The 23,748-nt window shown below is 41.8% G+C and overlaps 1 protein-coding gene across 1 annotated transcript in view; it reads right to left on the minus strand.

The window, feature by feature from the left end:
• Positions 1-22,838, minus strand: part of TM2D2 (TM2 domain containing 2) — a 324,727-nt gene extending 301,889 nt beyond the window's left edge. Inside the window, exon 1 of the mRNA XM_044084334.1 lies at positions 22,425-22,838. Coding sequence (XP_043940269.1) covers positions 22,425-22,678 — 254 coding nt within the window. The 5' untranslated portion in view covers positions 22,679-22,838. The remainder of the gene's footprint in view (positions 1-22,424) is intronic.
• Positions 22,839-23,748: the final 910 nt, after the last annotated feature.

Below are 23,748 nucleotides of genomic sequence, written 5' to 3' on the forward strand. Positions count from 1 at the left end.
GGCTTGCAGCTACAATTCTAGTCTTGGAAAAAAAAAAATACATGAACAACTGTTCCAAAATGGGCATTCAAACACATATGAAAAGGTATCAGATATCCAGAAAAAGAATTACAGGTATGCACAATACTGAAACTCTAAGAAAATAGATACACAAGACTTCTAGGTTCTTGTTGCAAAATGTTCTTGATGTTCTGCCCCCTACTATACTTAAAACTTTAGTGGTTTTATAAATCACCACCGAGCTATCTGGCATTTTTGAAAAAAAGGCTCCCAGTACTTCCTTGTAATGTTTTGTATTTCAATGGTATCCTGGCCATACTTAAGAGATAAAGATGTAGTGTGGTTTATATTTATTTATTGTTTTGCATTTGTTTACCGGGAAAGTCCGACTGTGTTTTAGCCCACTTTCAGCAGAGGTCCAGGCAGAAAAGCTCCAAAACAATTCTTAACAAGTAACTTACATGATATGTAAAGGTTTACAAACAGAAGTTCCAAGAGAACGTTTAGCAAGTGCCACACTGCCACTGTGGTCAAAAAGTCCTTCTATGTGGCACATCATATTACTAAGGGTTTTGCATCCAGGAAGAAAGAGGTCATTGTCTCCCTCTACTCTTCCCTCATTAGGCCAATCATGGAGTACAATGCCCCATTTGGCATGTACCTCAACACCTGCAACAACTGGAGAGGCACAAAAGTACCTCACAAAGATGATCCTAGGCCTTAAACATTTGTCCTAATAGTGACAGACTAAAAAACCTCCAACTATTCTCAGTCTCATATCACCTATTTAAAGGCGATCTCTGCTTGACTTACAAAGCCATGTCTGACCCAGCTCCATTAGAAATGCTACATCTGAAGAAATCCCAATCCCTCCGCACCACACACTCCAGAGACCTCAACCTCATTACCACAATCAAAAGAACATGCTGGAGGGACAGGTTCATAACCCAGAAACTGCCCATGCTATGGAATAGACTTCCCATACATGTCAAGCAGAGCACCTGACTTGCCCTCTTCAAGAGGAATCTTGATGAGTGGATGGGAAATAGAAAATTCACCCCAGCGATTACTCCTGTGGCTTTACTCGACAGAGGCACTGGGAACTAATGTCGGGTGGCACAATGCCAGGGTAATCCTATGGGCTAGGCTTGTAAAGGCTCCAGGGCCATTAGCCTAGTACACACCTATGAACCTAAGTAATTTAAATTATGCACAATAGTTTACACACAGTTTAGAAAACATATCTCAGAACGTAGGAATGATCTGCACATCACACTATTTCAGAACACAATGAGCAATACAGAAAGAAGTGTATACATGCAGTAAATCACAGTATTGTATGCATTACATTTTCTACTAATAACATTACATATCCTACGAATGAAAACTGTGATATAGGTCTAAAAGAGATTCAGAGGCAGTGTAGAGTGGGGAGACTGGAGTTAAACAGGAGGAAAGATGAAGTAAGGTGAAAGATGAGGGAGATACTTTACACACAGGGAAAGTTTTTGGGTTTGTGATAGAGTGGGAGTGGATGACAGCTAAGTAATTAACAGTAAAATTGATTATGTTAATCAAATGTTAAGTTATAAGAAGAGGGTATTGTCGTTAAAGTGTAATGGGGTGGTTAGTGTGTTAACCAGGGCCAGAGCAAGGGCAGAGCCAGAGGCTGGTTACGTGGTTCTTCAGGAGGTTTTTGAAGTGAGCGAGATTAGTTGTACGAATAATAGTTTGTGGGATGCTATTCCAGATTTTAGAGATACAGTTGTAATACTGAGAGTTTCCAGCATTATTATTAGACCTGGAGATTTGTAATATTATTATTTATTGCATTTGTTTACCAGGAAAGTCCACCGGGCCTGAAATGAGCCCATTTTCAGTGAAGGCCCGGGGAGAAATGCTTCACATTCAATTACATACAAGGAAATTTTACACAACAATACAGAGTTTATAAAACAGTAGTAATGCATTAAAATAAAATAATACCCACATAGAATAATTTGATGAAAACATGGAATACATTTGATAACAACAATGAGAAACTGTTTTACAATCATGGTTTGAATGCAGGAATAGAAAATGTGTAAAGTATTTTATTAGCAGTATGAAGAAATTAACTTAAAGGGTAAAACGAAGGAGGCAGAACATAGGCAAAAGTGACAGCAGAAGGAGTTAGTGTGGTAGAGAGAAGGGGAAGATAGACTAGTAATTGAGTGGAAAAGAGTAAGGATTCTGACAGGGGGTCAGTTTTGGGGGTTGATGGGGTGCAGGTGCATATCCAGTGTGAGGAGAGATGAAGTCTGAGGGATTTTTTAAAAGAAGCATGATTACTGATAGTTCTGAGTGAAGGAGGGAGATTATTCCATATCTTGGAGACAGTAAAGAATACAGCATTTGGCCGACTGAGAGCTTAAGTTTACGAACGTTCACTAGCATTTTGTTTTCAGACCTAAGTTGTCGATTAGGACTGTACATGGTCAGAATGGAGGAGAGGGATGGGCAGGCTGCTGGGTAGCAGATGAGTTTATGGGCAGTAGTTAGCTGTAGACATGTGAGGTGGTGGGGGAATTCAAGCCAATTTAGTTGATACAGAGAAGAAAACTGGTGGGTGGAGAATTTGGCATTTGTAACAAATTTGGCAAATTTGTTGTAACATGAGTCAAGTTTAGTTTTTAGGGAGGACTGAATATTGGCGTGGGTGGGGGCACCATATAAGAGAGTTGGAAGCAGGAATAAGGCGAGAGCCTTTTTAGTAGAGAAGTTCAGATATGAAGGTCAAAGGTTAATTTATCATCAATGATGACACCAAGCAATTTGGTACTAGGGACAACTTCAATAATAGTATTATTTTGAGAATGAACAGATAATTCAGACTTGTCAATCAGGTTGGATTTTTGGGGGGGTAAATATTACGAGTTTACTTTTGCTGGGGTTGAGGGCAAGATGGTTCTGTCACATCCAGGGTTCAGTTGAGGTGAATGTTTCTTGGGTTAGTTGCTGTAGTACAGAGGCAGATTTAGAAGAACAGATAATAGTAGAATCATCTGCGTATTGGATAACAGTATTGTGGGTAAGACTAGTGTGGAAGTCACTGATGAATATACTGAATCTGAATAGAAGGGGAGCCAGTATAGATCCCGGGGGTACCACTGTATTAGTATTGATGAAAGGGGAGGAGGAATGCTGCCAAACAGTAGATTGTTGCCTGTTGCTGAGATAGGTAGAAAACCAGTACAGGGTGGGGGGAGAGATGCCAAGCTTGAAAAGTTTAGTAAGCAGACACAAGCTCTTTTTACTGTGTCCAGGAAGGAAATGAGGGTATTGTTAGTGCTATGTCCTGGCCCTAAAGCCATGTTGAGTGGAAGAAATGAGTTGGTATTTAACCAAGTGACTAAGCAGCTGTGTGTGAATGCACTTCTCTAGTATTTTTGAGATGGGGAAAGAATGGCGATCGGAAGTTTGATACGTCAGAGTTGTTGCCACCTTTGTGAAGTGGGAGAACATATGTTTTTTCCAGATGTCAGGTATGTATGATTCCTGAATGGACCTACTGATAAGAATACTGATGGGGTAAGCTATGGAGGAGGCTGATAGTTGTAAGAATTCTGCAAGTAAGTTATCTGGGGCATTAGTATATGGTTTTAGTTTATGAAGAACTTTTTGCATGGTTGGGATAGGTATGGGAAAGTGGCTATTGGAGTAGACGGGGTATGTACTAGTGGAGTTTGTAGTGGGTCGGTATTGATCGGTGGGATTGCAAGGATTGATATTTGTGGAGCGAAGAACACAGGAGTTGGTGTTAGGTTAGATCAGCTGCTGGAGAGCTGGGGATTTGTGTGTGTGGTGTATCAGTTTGTGTGCAATGTTAGATCAGCTGTTGGAGAGCTGGGGATTTGTGTGTGTGGTGTATCAGTTTGTGTGCAATGTTGAGCTGAGTGAAAGTTAGACAGCAGGGTAATTCTAACCAGTTACTTTGTTTTAAGGCTAGGCAATGGTGGGTCCTATGGAGGGAGCTGGTAGCAAATTTAGCTATTTTATTGTAGCGGGCTTCAAGTTTTACTAGATCTGTTTTATTTAAGTTGGTGAAAACTGGGGAAGCATATAGGATAGTAGAAATCAAATGAGTTCTAGTGGTAGCCTGTCTTGTACTGTCAGTTAGAAATTGTTTGATTCTGTAAAGTCAGCCTAACTTCATACATGCCTCTGATTATTTGAGCTAGGTATAGGTCAAATTTCATTTTGTTGTCTATGATGCTTCTAGTAATTCTGCTTGTGATACTGTTGCTGGAGGAATATACTTTGTACAAGGATGACGAGTCGAGAGGTTTATCAGGGGAAAAGAACATAACTTCTTTTACTTGGGTTAAGTATTAGTTGAGAGTCTGTTAACCAAGATTCTACAGCAGTGAAGAACTGTTTTGTGGCTACTTTGAGTTCTTGTAGTGCGGCAGCTGCAAAGATCAGTGTGGAGTCGTCATCATACTGAATAATGGAAGCAAGGTGTATAGCACTGTGAAGGAGGGTGGCCTAATGGTTAAGGTGTTTGCCTTACAAACACAAGGTGCAGGGTTTGAGTCTCTCAAGGGATAATTGGCTAGGCTTAAAATGACTCGCAAGGGCAGTTAGCCTAGTACTAATCTATGATCTAAGTTCATTTGTAAAGATAGTGAAAAGCACAGGTCCAAGAATTTAACCCTGTGATAACCCCATGGAGACAGGAAGGAGAGGGTGACAGATCCTGCTGCCATATAACAGCCTGCTGATGACTGGTTAGACAGCTTAGTACCAGTCAAGTGATGAGTGACTGAGTTTGTATGTGGATAGATCTGTGACGTGTTTGTGATGGGACACAGTATCAAAGGCTTTTGACAGGTCTAAGAAGATGGAAGAGACAAGTTTGCCTTCATTCCCAAATTGATTTAGTGTTAGTAAAGCTTAAGAGTGCATTTGTGGTACTGTGATTTTGGCAAACGTACATGCTGTGTGTTAGATAGAAGATTATGTGAAAGAAGATTATGTGAAAGAAGTCCATTAGTTCGGTGTGTTTACATTTTTCTAGAACTCTGGAGAGTGGTGACATGATAGCTATGAGTCAGTAGTTGGACAGCTCTGTAGAGTTCCCTTCTTTATGCAGTGGGATGATGTGAGCTATTTTCCCTGAGTGTGGGTATGTAGTTTTCAGTTACTGAGGAATTCATGAGGATGAGTATAGGGTAGGCGATGGTGTCAGCAGCTAGTTTATGGAATTTGGTAGGTAGTTTATTAACAGCTAAGGTTGTTGTTTTAAGCTTACTGTGTAATTTCTTAATGGTACTGGTTTGGATGGGTTCTTGGTGTGGATGGATGGGAGTGGGATGGATAGAGGGGTATTACTATGTTTTTTAGATAATGAGAGGCTAGAGTTTGTGAAGAAGGCCTTAAACTGTGAGAGAATGCTATAATTGCTGTTGGAGACAGATGGGGTGGGTGTTTGCTGGCTAGGCTGGAGGATTTTTTTTTTTAAATGAAAGACTAAAATGTTTGTGTTTTTTTTTTTCTTGTGAGTCAGTAAAGTATTTTTTTCTCTAATTTGATATGTGTTTTTGCTTTGTTTCCAAGCTGTCAGTATGTTATCTTGGGTTTTGCTGGTGTGCCAGTATGACAAGGCTTTGCCTCTTAATTTAAAGTAGATGTCTTGTGTTTTTTGTTAGGCATGGTGCACAGTTAGATTTCACTCTTATGGTTTGTAAGAATGAAAGCGCTAAACTACTGTCAAATAAAGGAATGTAGTTAAAAAGTTATATCTTCTGAATAGTGATTTGAGGTATACCCAGGTTTCGTGGAATGAAATCAGTATTGCCTTCAGGAGAATTGACCTTATTTTGGAAGATAACCTCCTGCAGGGTATAAAAGATAAAAAAACTCTAGGACTTCATAAATACCTCAAAACCGTTTATTCTGTATATATCAGGTATACCCAAAATACACAAAAATCTAATAGATCCACCTCGAAACCGTTTATTCTGTCTATATCGGGTATACCCAAAATACACAAAAATCTAACAGATCCACCTCTTAGACCCACAGTAGCTGCATCTGGGGCCAAAACACACAGGCTTGCAGTGTTTGGAGATAAAAAGTTGAAACCTATACTGGGTCTTTATGGTCATATACAAATTGACTCGCATGACTACTTATCTAAGGTTAAAAAAGAATTCTATCAGCCCCATCATTTATTGGTTATTACAGATGGCCTAGTACCTACCTATCTGCCCAAAGGCATTTATAAGCCTAGCCAGAATGTGTTGGCTTTTGCCGCCCCCCTTAGATTAGTTTCCTGTGCCTCTGTCCAGCAGAGCCATTGAAGTGATCCATGGGGTAAACTTTCTGTTTCCCATCCACTCGTCAAGGTTTCTTTTGAAGAGTGTTAGCGAGGAGCTCTGCCTAATGTAGACTGGAATCTTGTTCCAGAGCATAGGAAGTCTCTGGGACAGGAATCTATCCCACCAGCACGTCCTATTTATTGTTGTGGTGAGGTTTAGATCCCTGGAGCGTGTGGCTCAAGGGGATATGGTTTTCTTTAGGTGGAGCATGTCCATCAATTCTGGGTTGGACATGGCCTTGTATGTCAGGCAGTGATCACCTCCGAGTAGGCGGTATGCAACCGAGTACAGCTGGAGTTTCTTCAGTCGAGCTGCATATGGCATCTGCTTGAGACCTGTGGTCCTCTTGGTGATGTACTTCTGTGGTCTTTCCAGTTGTTGAAGGTGTCTTGTAAGGTACATCCCAAATGGGGCATTGTACTCTATGATGGGTCAGATGAGTGATGTGTAGAGGCCCAATGACCTCTTTCGGGCTGGATGCAAAGCCTTTTGTGACAGGGTGAGCCACATAGAAGGATTTTCTAACCACTTTGGCAATGTGATTATCAAAGGAGAGGTTACTATCTACTTGGGTCCCCAGATCCCTTATTACGTCTTCCATATTTAGGAGGCTACCACCTATGTGGTAGTTTGTGGGTACTTTGTTTTTTCCAAAGGGGACGACTATGCACTTTTTGGTATTTAGCTTGAGACCATGGTTTTGACACCAGGTATCCGTCTCAGTGAGACCCTTTTGGAGGATGTCTGTGTCAGCCGGAGAGTCAATTATAGCCCCTAGTTTGCAGTAGTCTGCGAACTTGGTCAGCCATAGTCCTCCTGTGCTTGCCTGTATCTCTGAGAAGTATATGCAGAACAGGAGGGGTCCTAGGACTGAGCCCTGGGGAATGCCACTTGTAACTGGTTTAGAGTCAGACCTAGCTCCCGTAACTCTTACCATGTGGGTTTATGTCCGTGAGCCAGTTGGTAACTCATCTCTTGACGTAGGGGGTTTATGTTCAGGCTGGTGAGCTTGTCTATAATACCAGAGTGGGGAATGGTATCGAAGGCCTTTGCGAGGTCTAAGTAGGCAGTGTGGGCCACCTTTCCCTCATATATAGCCTTGGTAACTGTCTCAAAGAAGTCCACCAGGTTTAAGAGGCATGATCTGTCCTTAAAGCCAAAGTGGGTAGGGTCTAGTGTTTGGAGGTTCCCTATGTCTCGGTTAATGAGATCCATGATGATGCGCTCCACAGCTTTACAGACCAAGCTAGTCAGGCTTATAGGGCGATAGTTCCCGGGGTCTGCTGTGGCTCCACCTTTGTGGAGCGGAATAACCGTTGCTGTGCGCCACTCTGTGGGCAAGTAGTCTGTGGAGAGGCTGAGTTTAAACAGTGTGTTTAGGTGTGGGGTTAGTTCATCTTTGAGCTTGTGTAGGACGCAGCCTGGGACACCGTCCGGTCCCATTGATGCTGTGTTTTTGGCTTTGGAGAGGGCTGTTTTAACCCGAGTGTCTGTGATTTCAGGGGCACTACATTCTTCTGGTATGGTTACAGGCCCTTTTGGGGGTGAGGAGGTGAAGTTTGCACTGAACCTGCCAGCCAGGATGTTGGCTACATCGGTCGGTTCAGTGTATTTTGTGCCATTCTGCACTAACTGCGAGCAGATCTGAGAATTGCCACACAGATTCTTGACATAACTAAAGAATGCCTTGTGGTTATCTTTGGAGTCCATGGCAATTTTTCTTTCGAAGCTAGCCTTGGATGATTTTATGAGGGAACGTAGTTTCTTGCTGATACTGATCAGGGATGTCTTCCCTTCTTGGGATTTTACTCTTTTCTGTACTAGTTCCCTCCTTCTATTGTATAGCTTGTTTATGGTAGGGGTCCACCAGACTGGTTTCCTCTTCTTGGGAGGAGTGAGTCTTGGTTTTGTTTGGGATAGCACAATCCATGCATTCTTGTTGGTGCCCGTAGTGTGCATTAGTAAACAATTTTACAGCTTGGACAGCATTATCTTTTAGCATGGGGGCTTTGAAACTTCCCACCTCGGTCTTAAGTAACGTGAAGTTTGCTTCTGAAAAGTTTTTCACTGTGGTTTCTTTGACCGGGGGGTGGTGGCAGAATGTGGATATCCAGAGTGATTAGTTTATGGTCAGATCTAACCACAGAGGGGTTGACCTCCGGTGTGGAACACCGGCCGCCCACGTTGGTGATGACCAGGTCTAATATGTTGTCACCTCTGGTGGGGGTGTTGACCAGCTGATCCAGGGTGTTTGAGTTTATAAATTCTAGGAAATGTTGGGCAAGAAAGTTTGTACTTGAGTAGCTCTCCCAGTTAATGTTTAGGTAATTGAAATCACCCAATATCAGGGTGTTTGGTAGGACCTTTATGTATCCAAGAATGCGGAGTGGGGGTCCTGGGACATAGTGGGCAAGCTATAATATGAATAGCAGTTTTGCCTGTTGTTAGTTGCACGTGGATGATTTCTGAAGCATCGTGCTGTGCCACTAACCTGGAGGTGTGGTATCTTTGATGAATACGGATACTTCGCCGCCTTTTATATTTCAGTCCGGGTTTTCTGGCCGAAATGTATACTATGAGTTGTAGCCTAGTAGTGCTGGGGTGCACTTAAACCAGGTTTATGTTACTGCACATATATCGATTTTCTCCATACTGAGGAGTGCCTCGAGTGGGTGCATTTTGAGGTTTAGACTTCTGGCACTGAGTAGCATTACCCTCAGTTTTTTGTTACTTGTGCTACGTACGGCAGTGGATTTGTCTTTTGAGCCTTGCCTAAAAAAGGCACTATGGGGGTGGCAAGAGCCTTGGCCAGTATTCGAAAGTCAAGGGTGACAGGTGCAAGCCAACTCTAGCGAAGCTGCGTGGCTTGTCGAGCATGTCATCCCAGGCTGACAGACACTGGATCCCCTTTGAATGACACCAGAAGCTTAGCCAATTGTTGAAATTGATAATTTTTTTCTCTACACCATGGTATCGTTCTTGGTGAGGGCAGGATGCTACTCAGGGTCAGGGTCATACCGGCCTGGGCTATGTGATCAGAGAGCTCCTCCAGGTCTCTTTTCATGTAGTCCAGGGAGGTACGGCTCAGGTCATTCACACTAACATGGACAATAACAGAGTCATATTTGTACTTGTTCTGGAGTGACCAGAGTGCTTGTGTTATGTGGCAGATCCTGGCACCCGACAGGCAGCTAACAGTAACCTTCTCCTTGTTCAGCCTAGTGAGTGGGACGTCGGTGTGCCTGACTACAGAGTCACCTATTACTAGTGTGTTGGGTATATTATTTTGCTTTAAGGGCTGTGATTGCATGGCACACTGGTTTTGTGAAGTATGTGTGCAGAATTTACCTTCTGTTATTCCACATTCAACAGGACTATACTAGTGTATGGACATATTGTTTGACAGTGACCTTCTGAGTATCAATGAGCTGAAATGAATTACAGGATGTTTAGAGTTGGTACTCAAAAATAAATTTCATGTACTTTGATGGGGAACTTTATAAGCAAATAAGTGGAACAGCAATGGGTGCTGCTTGAGCCACACTTTTTGCCAATACTGTCCTATTGCACTGGGAGAAAATGTATTTAATTCACTATTTTATAAGAATATGATTTATGATCTGGAGCATTTCTCCCCGGGCCTCCGCTGAAAACAGGCTCTGTGGAACCTAGTCGGACATTCCCGGTCAACAAATGTTAAATAAAATAAATAAATAAATGATTCCTGGATGATATTTTTTTATAATTTGGAATGGTTCAGACAATGAACTGGAAAAAAGTGAGTACATTGATTCTACTACCTGTTTTTTTATTTATCCACAGTACTAAAGGTGGCAAAATTCATTATCTTGATGTCAACATCAATTAAGGACTCATTGAATTATACATTTAAATTCCAAGTTATACAGGAAGGAATATTTCTCAAACACCTACTTGTATTTTAGTAGTAACCACCCTCAACACCAGAAAAGGAGTATACTAAAGGGACAAATAGTCTGTGTAACCCGCATGACCTCTGCATATGAGAATGAGATAAATTATGCTGAACAACTTTTCAATGAAAGGGATTACCCCAACACATTAACTATGCCAGTCAAGAGAAAAATCTTGGGTGGATGGGGTACCAAGTACAACCCCCTTTTGGGAAACAATTTGAGAAATGTTAACTTACTGCCTTCACTTAATAGAACTAATGCAATTACAAACTGCAAACAGAATTTTGTTTCCCATACAGGGAGTATAGGAAGAAGTGGAACTAATTACACTACATCTTTAATTCTTAAATATGACAAAGACACTACTGAAATACAAAACATAAGAAAGTACTGGGAGTTTTTTTTCCAAAATTCCAAATAGCCAGGTGGTGTTTTCAAAAGCACTACAGTTTACATACCATAGGGGGAAGAATATCAAGAACATTTTGGAAAAAGAACCTAGAAGTGATTTAAACAATTATGGTAGTAATAAGGCTAAGGGCACCTACAGGTGTGGAATGTGCCAACAGTGTAAATACATGGCACAAATGGCCAATTTGAAATTACCTTGCTTAGGAACAGAACTTAAAGCTAACAGGTACTAGAACTGTTCAAGAGGGGTAGATTACTTAGCTTTCTGCCAGGATTCTGAGCAAACTATGTTGGACAGTTTACCCCTGGCTGCTATGCGTTCCTAACTGTAGCGATCCTGTGCTACTCTAACTTGACCCTACTCCCTAGACATACGGGAATTTACCTGGCGAGCAAGAACCCATTTAAAGAACCTTTTACTGCCTCATTCCCTGTTCCCTCAAAGTTTTGGTCTCACTACTCTGAACCCTGTATTTAAGGAAGCTAGAAAGTATGTGTTCCTTCTAGCCAAATTTATTTTTTTTGCATTTTTGTATAAATGAGAATTTTTTTTTGCCCCTGGCCTTCAGTGACGCTATTTAGTTAGGACACCTAGCAGCCCCACCCTCCTTGCCTCACACTAGTTGCTGCATTCTCCCCTTCTGGCCTGTCCTCCTCACTCCTTTCCCGGCCTGAGTAATTTTTTTTCTTTTTCTCTCCCGCTCATGTTATTACCTGCTAACTACCTTCTTCTGTAATAAACCTTTTGTCCACTAGATGTCACCCTAACTTGCAAAGTTATTCTACCTTACTTTCTGTACCCACTGCATTAAACTTAACTAAATTACTCGCTGCTATACTTTATACTTCTAATCCTTTCCTCCTTCAAAGCTGAACTTAAAGCCTGTAACTGGTCCCCTCAAACACTTTCCACTGGATGATGCTCTCTCATACTTCAACTCAAAGTTCATATCTAGTCTAGACTCACACGCTCCCTCAAGATCTGTCAGAATTAGCTCAAAACCCGCACCTTGGCTAGCAAAGGACACAAGGCATAAAATTATTCTGAAAAATAAACTCTGGACTAAATACCACAGAACTACAGATCCCATCGACAAACTAAACTTTAGGCAAATAAGAAACATTACAAAAACAGCCATACATCTAGATAAAAGAAACCACTACTGCCATCTACAACAAGCTAAACAACATAATCCGCAAAAGTTCTGGGCAGGAATAAATAGACTCTTAAAGCCTGACCACTCTGACACCCCATGCCCCTCAGGCACTTCCCAAAACAACCCAAAACAAACTGCTGATGCCTTCAACACCTTCTTTACTGAAACTGTCCAGTCTCTATCTAATCAACTTTCCCCAGATATCCCCTCCCTGTCCACCTCGTCTAATACTTTTATTCCCTTATTTCAACTGCAACCTGTACCCACATCACTAATATGTTCTCTGCTCCACAAACTGAAATCCTCCTCTCCATCAGCTGACCAGCTACCAGCTCAATATCTAAAAATTGCAGCTAAAACATTAGCCTATCCCATTTCCTTCCTAATTAACAGAACCATCATCGAAGGCTACATTCCTTCAATCTGGAAAATATCACATATTATACCATGATCCCCCCAAAACGTGCACGCTGATTGGCCAGCGTGCCCGTTGTAAATCGAGTTATACTAATGGAAAAAGGTCCGGTCGCCAGGACTTTTTTCCATTAGTATAACTCTTCGTTAAACACTGTCTCGCTATGTTAAATGGGTTTAACATAGCGAGACAGCTAAAATAAGCAGCGGAGATCTCCGTTGCTTATTTTAAAGGTCTCGCCTATGTTAAACCCATTTAACATAGCAGACAGTGTTTAAAAGCAACGGAGAAAGCAAGATCTCCGTTGCTTTTTTAGTGTTTCACTATGTTAAATGAGTTTAACATAGCGAGACAGTTTTAAAATAAGCAACGGACATCTCCGTTGCTTATTTTAAAACTGTCTCGCTATGTTAAACTCATTTTACATAGCGAAACACTAAAAAAGCGGAGATCTTGCTTTCTCCGTTGCTTTTACAACTCTGATGTACTGCGCAGGCGCGCAGTACATCAGAACTGCCGCGGATGCCAGACATCTGCGGAAGGGCAGTAAACAGGCATTATACTATGCCATTATTTAAGAAAAGTAACAGTTTCTTTTCTTAATGTCATGGTATAATAGCAATAACCCACTTCTGGGTGTGGGTAATGCTAAATTTACCCACGGTTGGCTTTGTTTGGTCCCGAGGGCTCCGCCCTCGGGACCAAACCACGCCAACCGTGGGTAAATTTAGCATTACCCACACCCAGGCGTGGGTTATTGCTATATTATTCCCCTGCATAAAGGTGGCAACTCAACTGAACTCTTAAACTACCGACCCACAGCCTTACTCTCCCCCCTAGCTAAAATCATGGAAAAATGCGTCCAAAAACAACTTCTAAATCACCTCTTAAATTACAATCTACTAGCTGTCAACATGGCTTTAGACCATTCCACAGCACCACAACAGACCTCCTTTCCTTCACTGAGTGCATCAACAAAAACCGGAATAATAGCATCCTTACCTCTGCTCTCTTTATTGATTTATCCAAAGCCTTCGATATGGTCAATCATGAGATACTAAAACTTAAATCTTTCGCACTAGACACAAATGCTATAAAGTGGTTCCACTCCTATTTTCATAACAGACAGCAGGCAGTTCTTTGGCACAATAACTTCTCCAACCACCTACCCATTTCCCTTGGAGTCCCCCAAGGCTCAATTCTTGGCTCTCTTCTGTTTTCAATTTTCATTAATGATCTTCATACTACTATTCCTCCTGCAACATGTATACAATATGCAGATGATTCTACTCTGATTTGTTCTGCCTCTTCCCCCCTCTAAACTTCACTCTATCACCCAACAGACATTCCAAACTGTAGAAATGTGGTTCCTAAAACGATGCTTAATCTTAAACCCCAAGAAAACCAAATTATTACTTTTCTCCCCCACCCGTAAATCCTCTCCACTCAACTTCTCTGTCTTGTCAAGTAATGGTACCTATATTTCCCCTGACCCAACTACTAGGCTCCCAGGAGTGGAGGTTGACAACAATCTAAGCTTTGACACTCACCTTAACAACACTATAAAACTAGTTAACAGAAAACTAGGCTCATTGTATAGAATTAAGCCATTCCTTACTCCACTTGCCAGAACATCCACCGCCCACTCGCACCTAGCTTCCACCCTCCTTTATGCCTCGTCTATCTACACTAATCTGTCCAAAGCTAACCTCAGCAAAATGGCTGTTGCCTACAACAGTATTGCTAGATTTGCCTCTGGCTCTACTTTTAGAACTCAACACTGCATAAACTTAATCCAATTAGAATGGCTTGAGCTATAAAACCTGATTTTATTTCACCAACTCTCCATAGCCCATAAAATCCTGTATAAACTCTTTAATACTCCCATACTCACTACTCTTATTACTCCTTACAGCAATCTTAAAAGCCTACGTTCTTCTCATAAAATTCTTATTTCCACTTGTAAATCCTATAACATGCCCAGAAACTCTGTTCTCAAACATAATAGGAAAAATCTGGAACTCCCTTCCTGACAATCTCACTGCACTCTCTTCTCCTCCTTGCTTTAAATCCCAACTCAAATCTCACCTCAAAACCCACTGGCTCTGCCCATGTACTAACCCTGACTAGCTTTCTATATCCTCACAAGTACTTCCTATTTTTTCTGATTACAGAACATCAACTAACACTTCCCTGTTTCTTCTATCATGCTCAATTTGTACACATTTTAATTTTGTAGTTCTTTGTAGTTAATTTCTAATATTTCTTCTGCAAATATATGCTAATGAATATTCTCATAGATAATTGTTTTTTTTTCTCTGTTATTAATGTATGCTTTTGGAGATTTTCTCCCCGGGCCTCTGCTGAAAATTGACATATATCCAGTTGGACCAGCCCGGTCAACAAATGTAAAATAAAATAAAGAGCCCTGAAATTAAGAGTTTATGAACACTATTATGAGACAAAGAAAGGAATGGAAATGAATGCCTTATGTAGACACCTTCAGAACTGTGGGAATGCTACTTTTCAATTTTGGGTCTTGGAACAGGTTGATGTCAACCCACAGAGAGGGCAGTGGGAGACCTTGCTTGAACTGTGATAATTAGATCTGCACCCAACTGCCTCACCTGGTCTTAATAATCGAATATCTCTGGGTCCTGTAGTGAAAATGCATGCTCCTAAACTTTAATATCTGGTGCGACTTGGAATGTTTGCGGATCCATGTACTATATAGGAAATTGAAGTAAGTTAACCATTACTATTTTAACATGTTTTTTTAACTATTTTTAAACATCCAAAAGTAAATTTTCAATTTTATTATTTACTTTTTAAGAAAAAGTATGAACTTTTCTAAATAATTGGTTTGTATTGTTTAGTGGAACTGAGGAAAATGTATTATTTCCATAGTAAAATTAGGGGAGTGTTTAAATCACAGGAGATGATGTTGATTAAGCACCACCAATGAAATGATTGTAGAGGATGTAAAAACGAATTTTAAATGTTGATTTTTATTCTGATGAAGTCACTGTAAGACGCGGCGCTAAATAAATTGCAGTTTTATTGGATTGCTTGGTTCTTTGTGTGTGGTCATCGCCGAGGTGTACTACCACTGGTTTGCGTTTCTTTTCTCTTGCCAACAGCTGCTTTGGGTTAAAACTAACAACTTTGCAAATACAACCCAAAGGTGTTACTGCTCAATGTTAGAAGCCTTAAAAAGAAACTCTACGCACTACAAGCTCTCCTCACTCTGGAGGATACAAACTTTGCCATTACCAACACATGGTTAAAACCCAGAGAAAGTATTCCTGCAGTACAAGGCTTCAGTGCCTTCAACACATTTAAACAATCAGCTGCACAGATAAGGACTAAAGGTGGAGATTTTCTTGATCTACATTAGCAACAAGGATGCCTCTAGGTTGGTTAAACAGGATGATGCCTTGGAGTTAATCCACATGCAAGTCATCATAGACAAAGTTCCCTACCATATCCTAGCAAGCTGCAGATCACCATCTATGCCCCAAGAATCCCATAACTCGTACGTAGACCTGTTAGAAGCACACATCATCCAGCCAAACACCCAATTCATGGGAGACCAACAGCTCATCTATAGACTGGGAAACGTACACTGCCTCCAACTTGCAGGCAAAAAGCTTCCTGGACTTTATTACACAAATACCCTTGACCAGACAGAATGTTGAAACATACTGAACCTACTACTCACCAATATGGGAGAGCACTGCACCCCCCCCCCCCCATATCACATCCTCACTGGTGAAGTCAGAACACAAAGCTGTCTCTTTCTAAACAAAGATCACCATGGAAAACCCAACACGACCTGTAACAGTTAGAAACTATTCTAAAGCAAACTACATTCTATTAAGTGACAGTCTGTCAAAATTCAATGTCCTCCGAACCCCGAGTTCACAGCAACCTGTTTGGAACTGTTCAAAGAAACCCTGTACAACCATGCTAATGGCTGTATAGAGGCTGCTGTACTTGCCAGAAGTAAGCTCAAAACAAACTTTAGAAACAAACCAAACTGGTAAAATCCTAACCTTAACAGGGTATATAACAAAAGGAAAAACATTATGGCCAAAATCGGAAAGGGCAACTCTCATAATGGCAAGAGCTCACTAAATACCCTAAACAGGAAACTAAGAGGACTAATGTAGTCCAACAAGGCCAATTACAAGGTCAAGACAATCTATCACACTGAAGACAACCACAAAGCCTTCTACAGATATGCCCAAAATCTTAAAGGTAAGGTACAGCAGTGTACTTAACTGGTGACAAATGGCACCACCTTCACCAAGCAGAGTGAAATAGCAAATCTTCTGGATGACAAATTCAACTTCAACCCTCCCACTACCTACTTCTGTAAAATCCCTACTAGCATAAGCCCCCCCCCCCCCAACCATCAGCAAGGAGCAGATCATGGCAGCAGTCGCTTAACCAAAAACACAGCCTCAATGGACCCAAACAATATCCCGGGTTGCCTCGAAACAGCTTGAAACATCAGGACCACTTGAGACTATTTAACTACAGCCTCAAAACAAGCTAAGAACCAAGTGAATGAAGGACTGCAATGGTTATCCTCTTCACAAGGGTGGACCATCAACCACTGGCAACCTACTGACAAAGGACCCATCCCAGTTTGGTTTTGTCAGAGGAAGATCATGCTACTAACCCTGGTAGACTTCTCTGAAAGTGCCACCAAGGCAAATGCTGAGGGGAAAATGGAGCATACTGCCTATCGAGACCTGGCTAAAGTGTTTGATTATATAACCCACTCGGGTATTGTTCACAAACCTCACCAAACTAGACCTAAATCCCTACATAACACACTGGATTGACATCTAGCTCACAGCTAGGACCCAAGAAGTCAGGATTGATGAGCCCACCTCTACCAAGAGACTGGCCACCAGTGGAAAACCTCAGGAATCGGTGCTAGGCCAGCTCCTGTTTGGCATCTACTTCTTGGAGGTCAAGCTCACCAAGTTTACACACAATTGCAAACTGGAAACTAACACAGATTGTCCCCATGACACACTAACATCCTGTAAGAGGGTCTAACACAAACGACTACTGTCAAAGCCACTGATTAAAAACAGAATAAAGGTGACAATGTGGTGCAGGAGCAATCAAAGGTAGCAGAAAAACACTATGGGCTAATCAAAAACAAGAGAAATCAAGAAGTCCCAGAATTGATAGAACAAAAGTGCTTAATGTATCAATGAACAGTTTTTATTGAATTTCTATTGTTTTTGATTAGCATTCAGTGTTTTGCACTACCTTTGATTTGCTCCTCCACCAGGTTGTCACCTTTATTCTATCTGTGGTGTTTTTTGGTGACATTCAGAGAGCCTTGTACTTGTGACCACAGAGTAAATCTCAATGCCAAGAACTGCATTATAGTGTCTTTTGGGAAAGGTGTACTGAGAGTTGACCCAGTAATTAGGGATCTGAGAACACATGTAGACAGCAATCTGGTTTTTGACCAACATTTAGCCAAAGTAATAACACAATCATTTAATGCTGCCCAACGTATAAGTAAGGGTTTGGCACCCAGGTCCAAGAAAGTTATACTACCGCTATACTTGGCCCCACAATTTGTGAGAGATGTAATTACATCAAGCACCTAGTGTCACTGCTCTCTCCCACACAAACCAGTATATCTGGCACTGAGAAGGTTGGCAACATGAACACCACACCTCAACCACCACCCACGCCTACACAACTTACCCCCACATATGCGGAGATCTTCAACAACAGTATACCCAAAGAAGCAAGACCTCTGAGGCATAAACACATGCAAAATCCACTGCCCACCACTTCACACAGAGTGCACACGCCTGTGTCTCAAAGCCACTAAGGCCTAAATAAACCAAACATATTAGTCATAGGAGAATCCATTGGGAGACACACATATGTGCTCCTCACCAGACTGGATGAGGAGAAAGTCATGGTTAGTTGTCTGTTGGGTGCCAGAATCTGCCATATCACCAATGCACTCAAGTCTCTCAACAGGTACTGTTATGACTCTGTCATAATCCATGTTGGAGAGAATGACTTGAGATGTACCTCCCTGGACTACATGAAGAGAGACATGATCAAGCTCGTTGAATAGGTGTTCCAGGCAGGTATGTCCCTAGTCTTAAGCAGCATTTTACTGTTACCCAGAATGATGCCTCAATACAAACAGATCAATACAAACAGAAAACAACTGACAAGTGGCTTAGTTTCTGGTGTCATTCCATGGGGATCCAGTACCTGACAGCCTGGGTTGACATGATTGACAAACCATGATGCTTTGCCAGAGATAGCCTGCATCTGTCTCCCTTGGGCTTCAAGCTCCTGGCAACAGCTCTTTCCTACCCCATAGTGCTTTTTTTAGGTAATGCCATGACGTCATAACTACCAACATGAAAATTTCATCAAAACATAAATTAAAGGTCATGCTGCTAAATGCTAGGAGTCTAAACAATGAAAATGCATTCATTGCAAGCATTCTTAACCCTAGAAGAAGCTGACATTTGTGCAGTCACAGAAACCTGGTTCAAAGCTGCGGAGAGCACCCCAGCCATACCAGGTTACTCATCCTATCATTCATTCAGACCCCAAACCGTGGGCAGCAAAACAAAAGGAGATGGAGTTGCAATATATATATATATATATATATATAAGACATGCACACCTCTAGGCTTTTCAAACAGTATGATGCACAGGAAACACTCCAGGTGTAGTTGACAATTGACAAGACACCTATTCAAATCAAATAGCTGTAGGCCTCCAACTTTGACTCAAAATGCCCACTCCACCTACCTGGACCTCTTCGAATCTATCAAGATTCAACCCTTTACCCTGATTCTGGGTGATTTTAACTATCCAATCATAGATAGGAAGAAATATTCATGCCAAAACACAAATTCCCAGAGAATCCTTGATTTCGTCTATGCAAATGCCTTGGACCAGTTGGTTGGCACTCACACAAGAGGTGAAAATATCTTGGACTTGGTATTAACAAACATGAGTAACCACTGCAGCATCCATACAGTGTCATCATCCCTGATAAGACGCGACCACAAAACAATCACTTTCGAAGTCACCATCTCCACATGACCCCCCCCCCCCCCAAGCTAGGGTCAAACAAAAATACTTCTCCAAAGCTGATTACAACCTCCTGAGGGAAGGTATAAACAGCTTCACAGCCCCCCCCCCCCTCCACAGAAACTGGAAACATATGTCCAAACCTACACCAAAGTACTATATGAGCATTTATATAGCTGCATGGAATCAGGAATACCAGACAGGACAAAATCCTCCTCCTGAAGGAAGAGTAAACCTCTCTGGTGGACATGTACAATAAATAAACTCTATAATAAAAGGAAAAACTGAGGTCCAGGGCCAAGAAGGAGCAGGTGCCTAATTGGAAGCAATCTTCCCTTTGCCTGAACAAACAAATAAGAGCACTAGTGAAATCCTCCATAGTAAACTTCATGTCCAAACTTGTCACATCTACTAAAGACAATCATAACGCCTTCTTCACATATGTCGGCAATCTCAAGGGGAGCACCCAGATCTGCTCAGAACTGGTGATCAAGGACACCACATACACAAATGCTGTAGATATAGCCAACTTGCTGGTAGACAGATTCAGTGAAAACTTTACTCCTCTGTCCCCCCAATCAATAAAACAGGGCATCCCCAGTACCTGCCCCCCTCCCCTTATCTCTAGGGAGCAAGTCATCACTGCTCTCTCAAAGACAAAAAAATACAGCCTCCATGGGACCCGATAACATCCCAGGCTGCATCTTACAAGTACTCAGTCAGGAACTTGCAGCACCATTAGGCACCCTATTCAACTAAAGCCTGAGTACCGGCTTCGCCCCAGCCAAGTGCAGGACAGCCACTGTCATCTCTTTGCACAAAGATGCAGCATCCACCAATCCGGGAAATTATAGACTCATCAGCCTAACTAGCCTCATCTGCAAGGCCATGGAGCAAATTATCATGGACCTCATTAACAAGGACATTGGCAACCTTCAGACACTTGATCCCACACAGTTTGGTTTTGTCAAGGGGAGGTAATGCTTGTTAAATATGGTCAACTTCTTTGAGCAGTCATCAAGGCCATAGACAAAGGGAAGACGGTGCACAACGCCTACCTTAACCTGGCCAAAGCCTTCGATACTAGTCCCCACTCAGGTATAACAGATAAATTCTCTCAACTAGGCATCAATCCATATGTTACCAGATGGGCAGCAGACTGGCTCACTGATAGAAACCACCTAGTCAAAATAAGGGAAGCTACTTGAAATAGTAGACCGATAACAAGCGGTGTATCCCCAGTGATCGGTCTTGGGGCCTCTGCTGTTTGGGATATACTTCTCGGAGGTGCAGGCCAAATCTAGTGGGATATGGCTGGCCAAGTTTGCAGATGACTGCAAGCTGGGTGCTGTCATCAATTCCCCTAGTGATGTGGACATCCCCCCAAACAAGTGGCTGGTGCCAGAATCATGACCTCAAACTAAATACCAAAAAATACAGCATCCTTTTTGGGGAGAGTAACGTCACCACAAAGGATCACACTGACAATAAGGTGCTAAGCACACAATCAGTTGTGAGGGACTTGGGCACCCAGCTTGATAGCAAACAACTTTTTATCACCATATTATCTCCGTTATACAGAAAGCTTTCTACTTGGCGCTTTAGTAAGATTATCGCATTCAGGGACAAGGTGGTCATAACATCCCTGTATTCTTCCCTTATAAGACTCATTACTGAGTACAATGCCCCTTTCAGTATGTACCTCACAAAGTACATGCAGTAGCTGGAGAGACCACAGAGGTTCCTCACCCAGGGAATTCAGGATTTCAAACATCTACCCTACACAAACAGGCTATAAGCCCTGTCCCTCTATTTCCTACAGACTCCTCAGAGGTGACCTCTGTCTGGTATACAAAGCAATCTCAGACACCACCCTGATGGGACTGCTGCATACCTGCAAGTCAAGTTCCACTAGAGTAACCCACATTCACGACCTCAACCTGTTCTGCGACATCAGTAGGACTTGTTGGCAGGACAGATTTGTGTCCCAAAACACTCCCCCTTTTGTGGAATACACTCCCTCTCCATGTAAAGCAGAGTACCTCATTAACCCTTTTTTAAGCACAACCTGGACAACTGGATGGGGAACAGAAAATACACCCCTGGGATTCCACCTGTATCCTGGCTGGACAGTGGCATAGAGTGCTGACTTGGGACACTGGCTAAATTTTTGGCTAGGCTGGTAAGGGCCAATAGCCTAGTAACTTCCTATTATCGGACCTATCATTGAGTACAATGCCTCCTTTGGTATGTACTTGCCCATACATATGCAACAGTTAAAACGCCCACAAAAGTTCCTCACCAAAAGGATCCAGGCTATTAACACACTGCCCTATACCTATCGCATTAAAGCCCTAACTCTACACTCAGTCTCCTACAGGTTACTTTGAAGCGATCTATGCCTGGCAGATGAGGCTTCCTCAGATCCAGCACTGACACACCTTTTGCACATCCATGGAACGAACAGCACCAGAAACATTACATCTATGGATTTAAACTCTGCTTGTGACACAAGTAGAATATGTTGGCGAGACAGACATGTCTCTCAAAAGAAAGTTAACCTTGACCATTGGATGATAAATCTAAATATTCACCCCCGTCTGGCCCCAATATCTCCAACAAGCAAAGGCCAACAGTCAATATTCCCTAACTAACACACACCCCACACTAAACCTTTAGAACCCCACCAAACAGATTCACTTTACATAGGAATATAACTGAGTTGGGTTGCACCGTACGGCTACGCTTATAAAGACCCTGGGCTGGTGGTCGTTAGTCTAGTATATTCTTATGAGCCTACGATCCAGCAGATAACGGAGTAGGAGCTCGTAGACAGATGTGGGAGTAGCAGGAAATATTTAATAAATAAACAAATAACTGATTACGTTACCTACATAACAGCTTTCTTTGTTCAACATCAAAATATTCAATGTACTCCTTTTGACAAAAGGTATCCAACAGATCTCAATACCTCATATAGTTAAAATCAATACGGATAATTACTGCTGATCAGATGCTACCTTGTGTACACACTTACAAGAAGCTACAAAGAATCAGCGGTGATAAAGGGTCTTTGTAGTCCCATGTGTTGTTGCCAGTCCCTGCACTGCTGTTGGAAACAGGATGCGCAGTACTAGTCTCCGCTAGAAAATAACCAGCAGTTAAACTTGCGGCAGAAGTCGTGGTGTTCTGCGAGTATATTACCGACGTACAATGAAACAATACGATACATAGAAATAGCACAACCTGTCCGCAAAGAAGAATATAATTAACTGGAAAAACAATCATCATTCCTAACACGCAGATCTCGCCTCAGAATTTTTTCAGATAAGCGTAGAACATTTTAAGTGTCACTTCCATACTTTTCAAGGTACGTTACCATGGATGAAAGGACCCCGACAACGTTACTGATGACATCAGTGGGCGTAACAAGAGGAGGGTTATTCTTGCCTGTCAGGGGGAAAAACACGGAAGTGACTTTTCACGCCTCGCTGATGTATCGCAAAGGACATGTGAAACATGTGATGTGGTCCGTCCCAGATGACAGCTTACTTTGCAATCAGGTTAAACCCCGCCTACAACCTGTACCATTCCCAGTATTTTGTAAGATTGTTGACACTTTTCTTCTTGCTCTACCCAGTCAGCAAATCTAAATAAATAAATCAATTGATAATCAAAAATAAATAAAATTACTAAAATAAATAAGAGCGGCTCACTCTATTTATCAAAACTTGCCGCCCCCCTCTACGTCTGCATTATTAATATCTGCCAGGCCCTGTTGTAGACCTGCTTATTTAAAAACCTTCCCAGTATTGTTTTCGTTCCTTCGGGCTGAATGCACTTTGTCTCTTTGGTTCCGTTGATTTTTGTGTCTTATGTTGTAATAAAAGTTTAGTGTTTTAGATAGCACACAAAGTCCTACTTGCTTTGACGGATCCGTTTCAATTTTGGGTAATGCTTGAATGCAGCCATAGTACATCACTCGTCTGCAGTTTCCTAAATGAATGGCAGGTGAAAATGCTGGCATCTTTTTTATTTTATTTATTTAACATTTGCTAACCGAGCTAGTCCAGCTGGATATATTTCCATTTTCAGCAGAGGCCCGAGGAGAAAAGCTCCAATTGTAAAACATACCACCACCACCACCACATCAAAAGGTTTAAAATAGACAAAAAGGTATTAGCTATAAATTCTAGGAAGACAAAAGGACATACTAATACATCATACATTTACAGAACATTTTACAGCATGTAAGTCTAGGGCAATCCCAAGACACTATTAGAAAAATACCTTTAAAACTTTGGTAAATCTAGTTTATGCAGACAGTTACTTTTCCTAAGGATTATATGCTAGACATATTA

Source organism: Protopterus annectens, chromosome 9.part0 (assembly GCF_019279795.1).
Source record: "Protopterus annectens isolate FY-2018-M chromosome 9.part0, PAN1.0, whole genome shotgun sequence".
Lineage (NCBI taxonomy): Eukaryota > Metazoa > Chordata > Ceratodontiformes > Protopteridae > Protopterus > Protopterus annectens.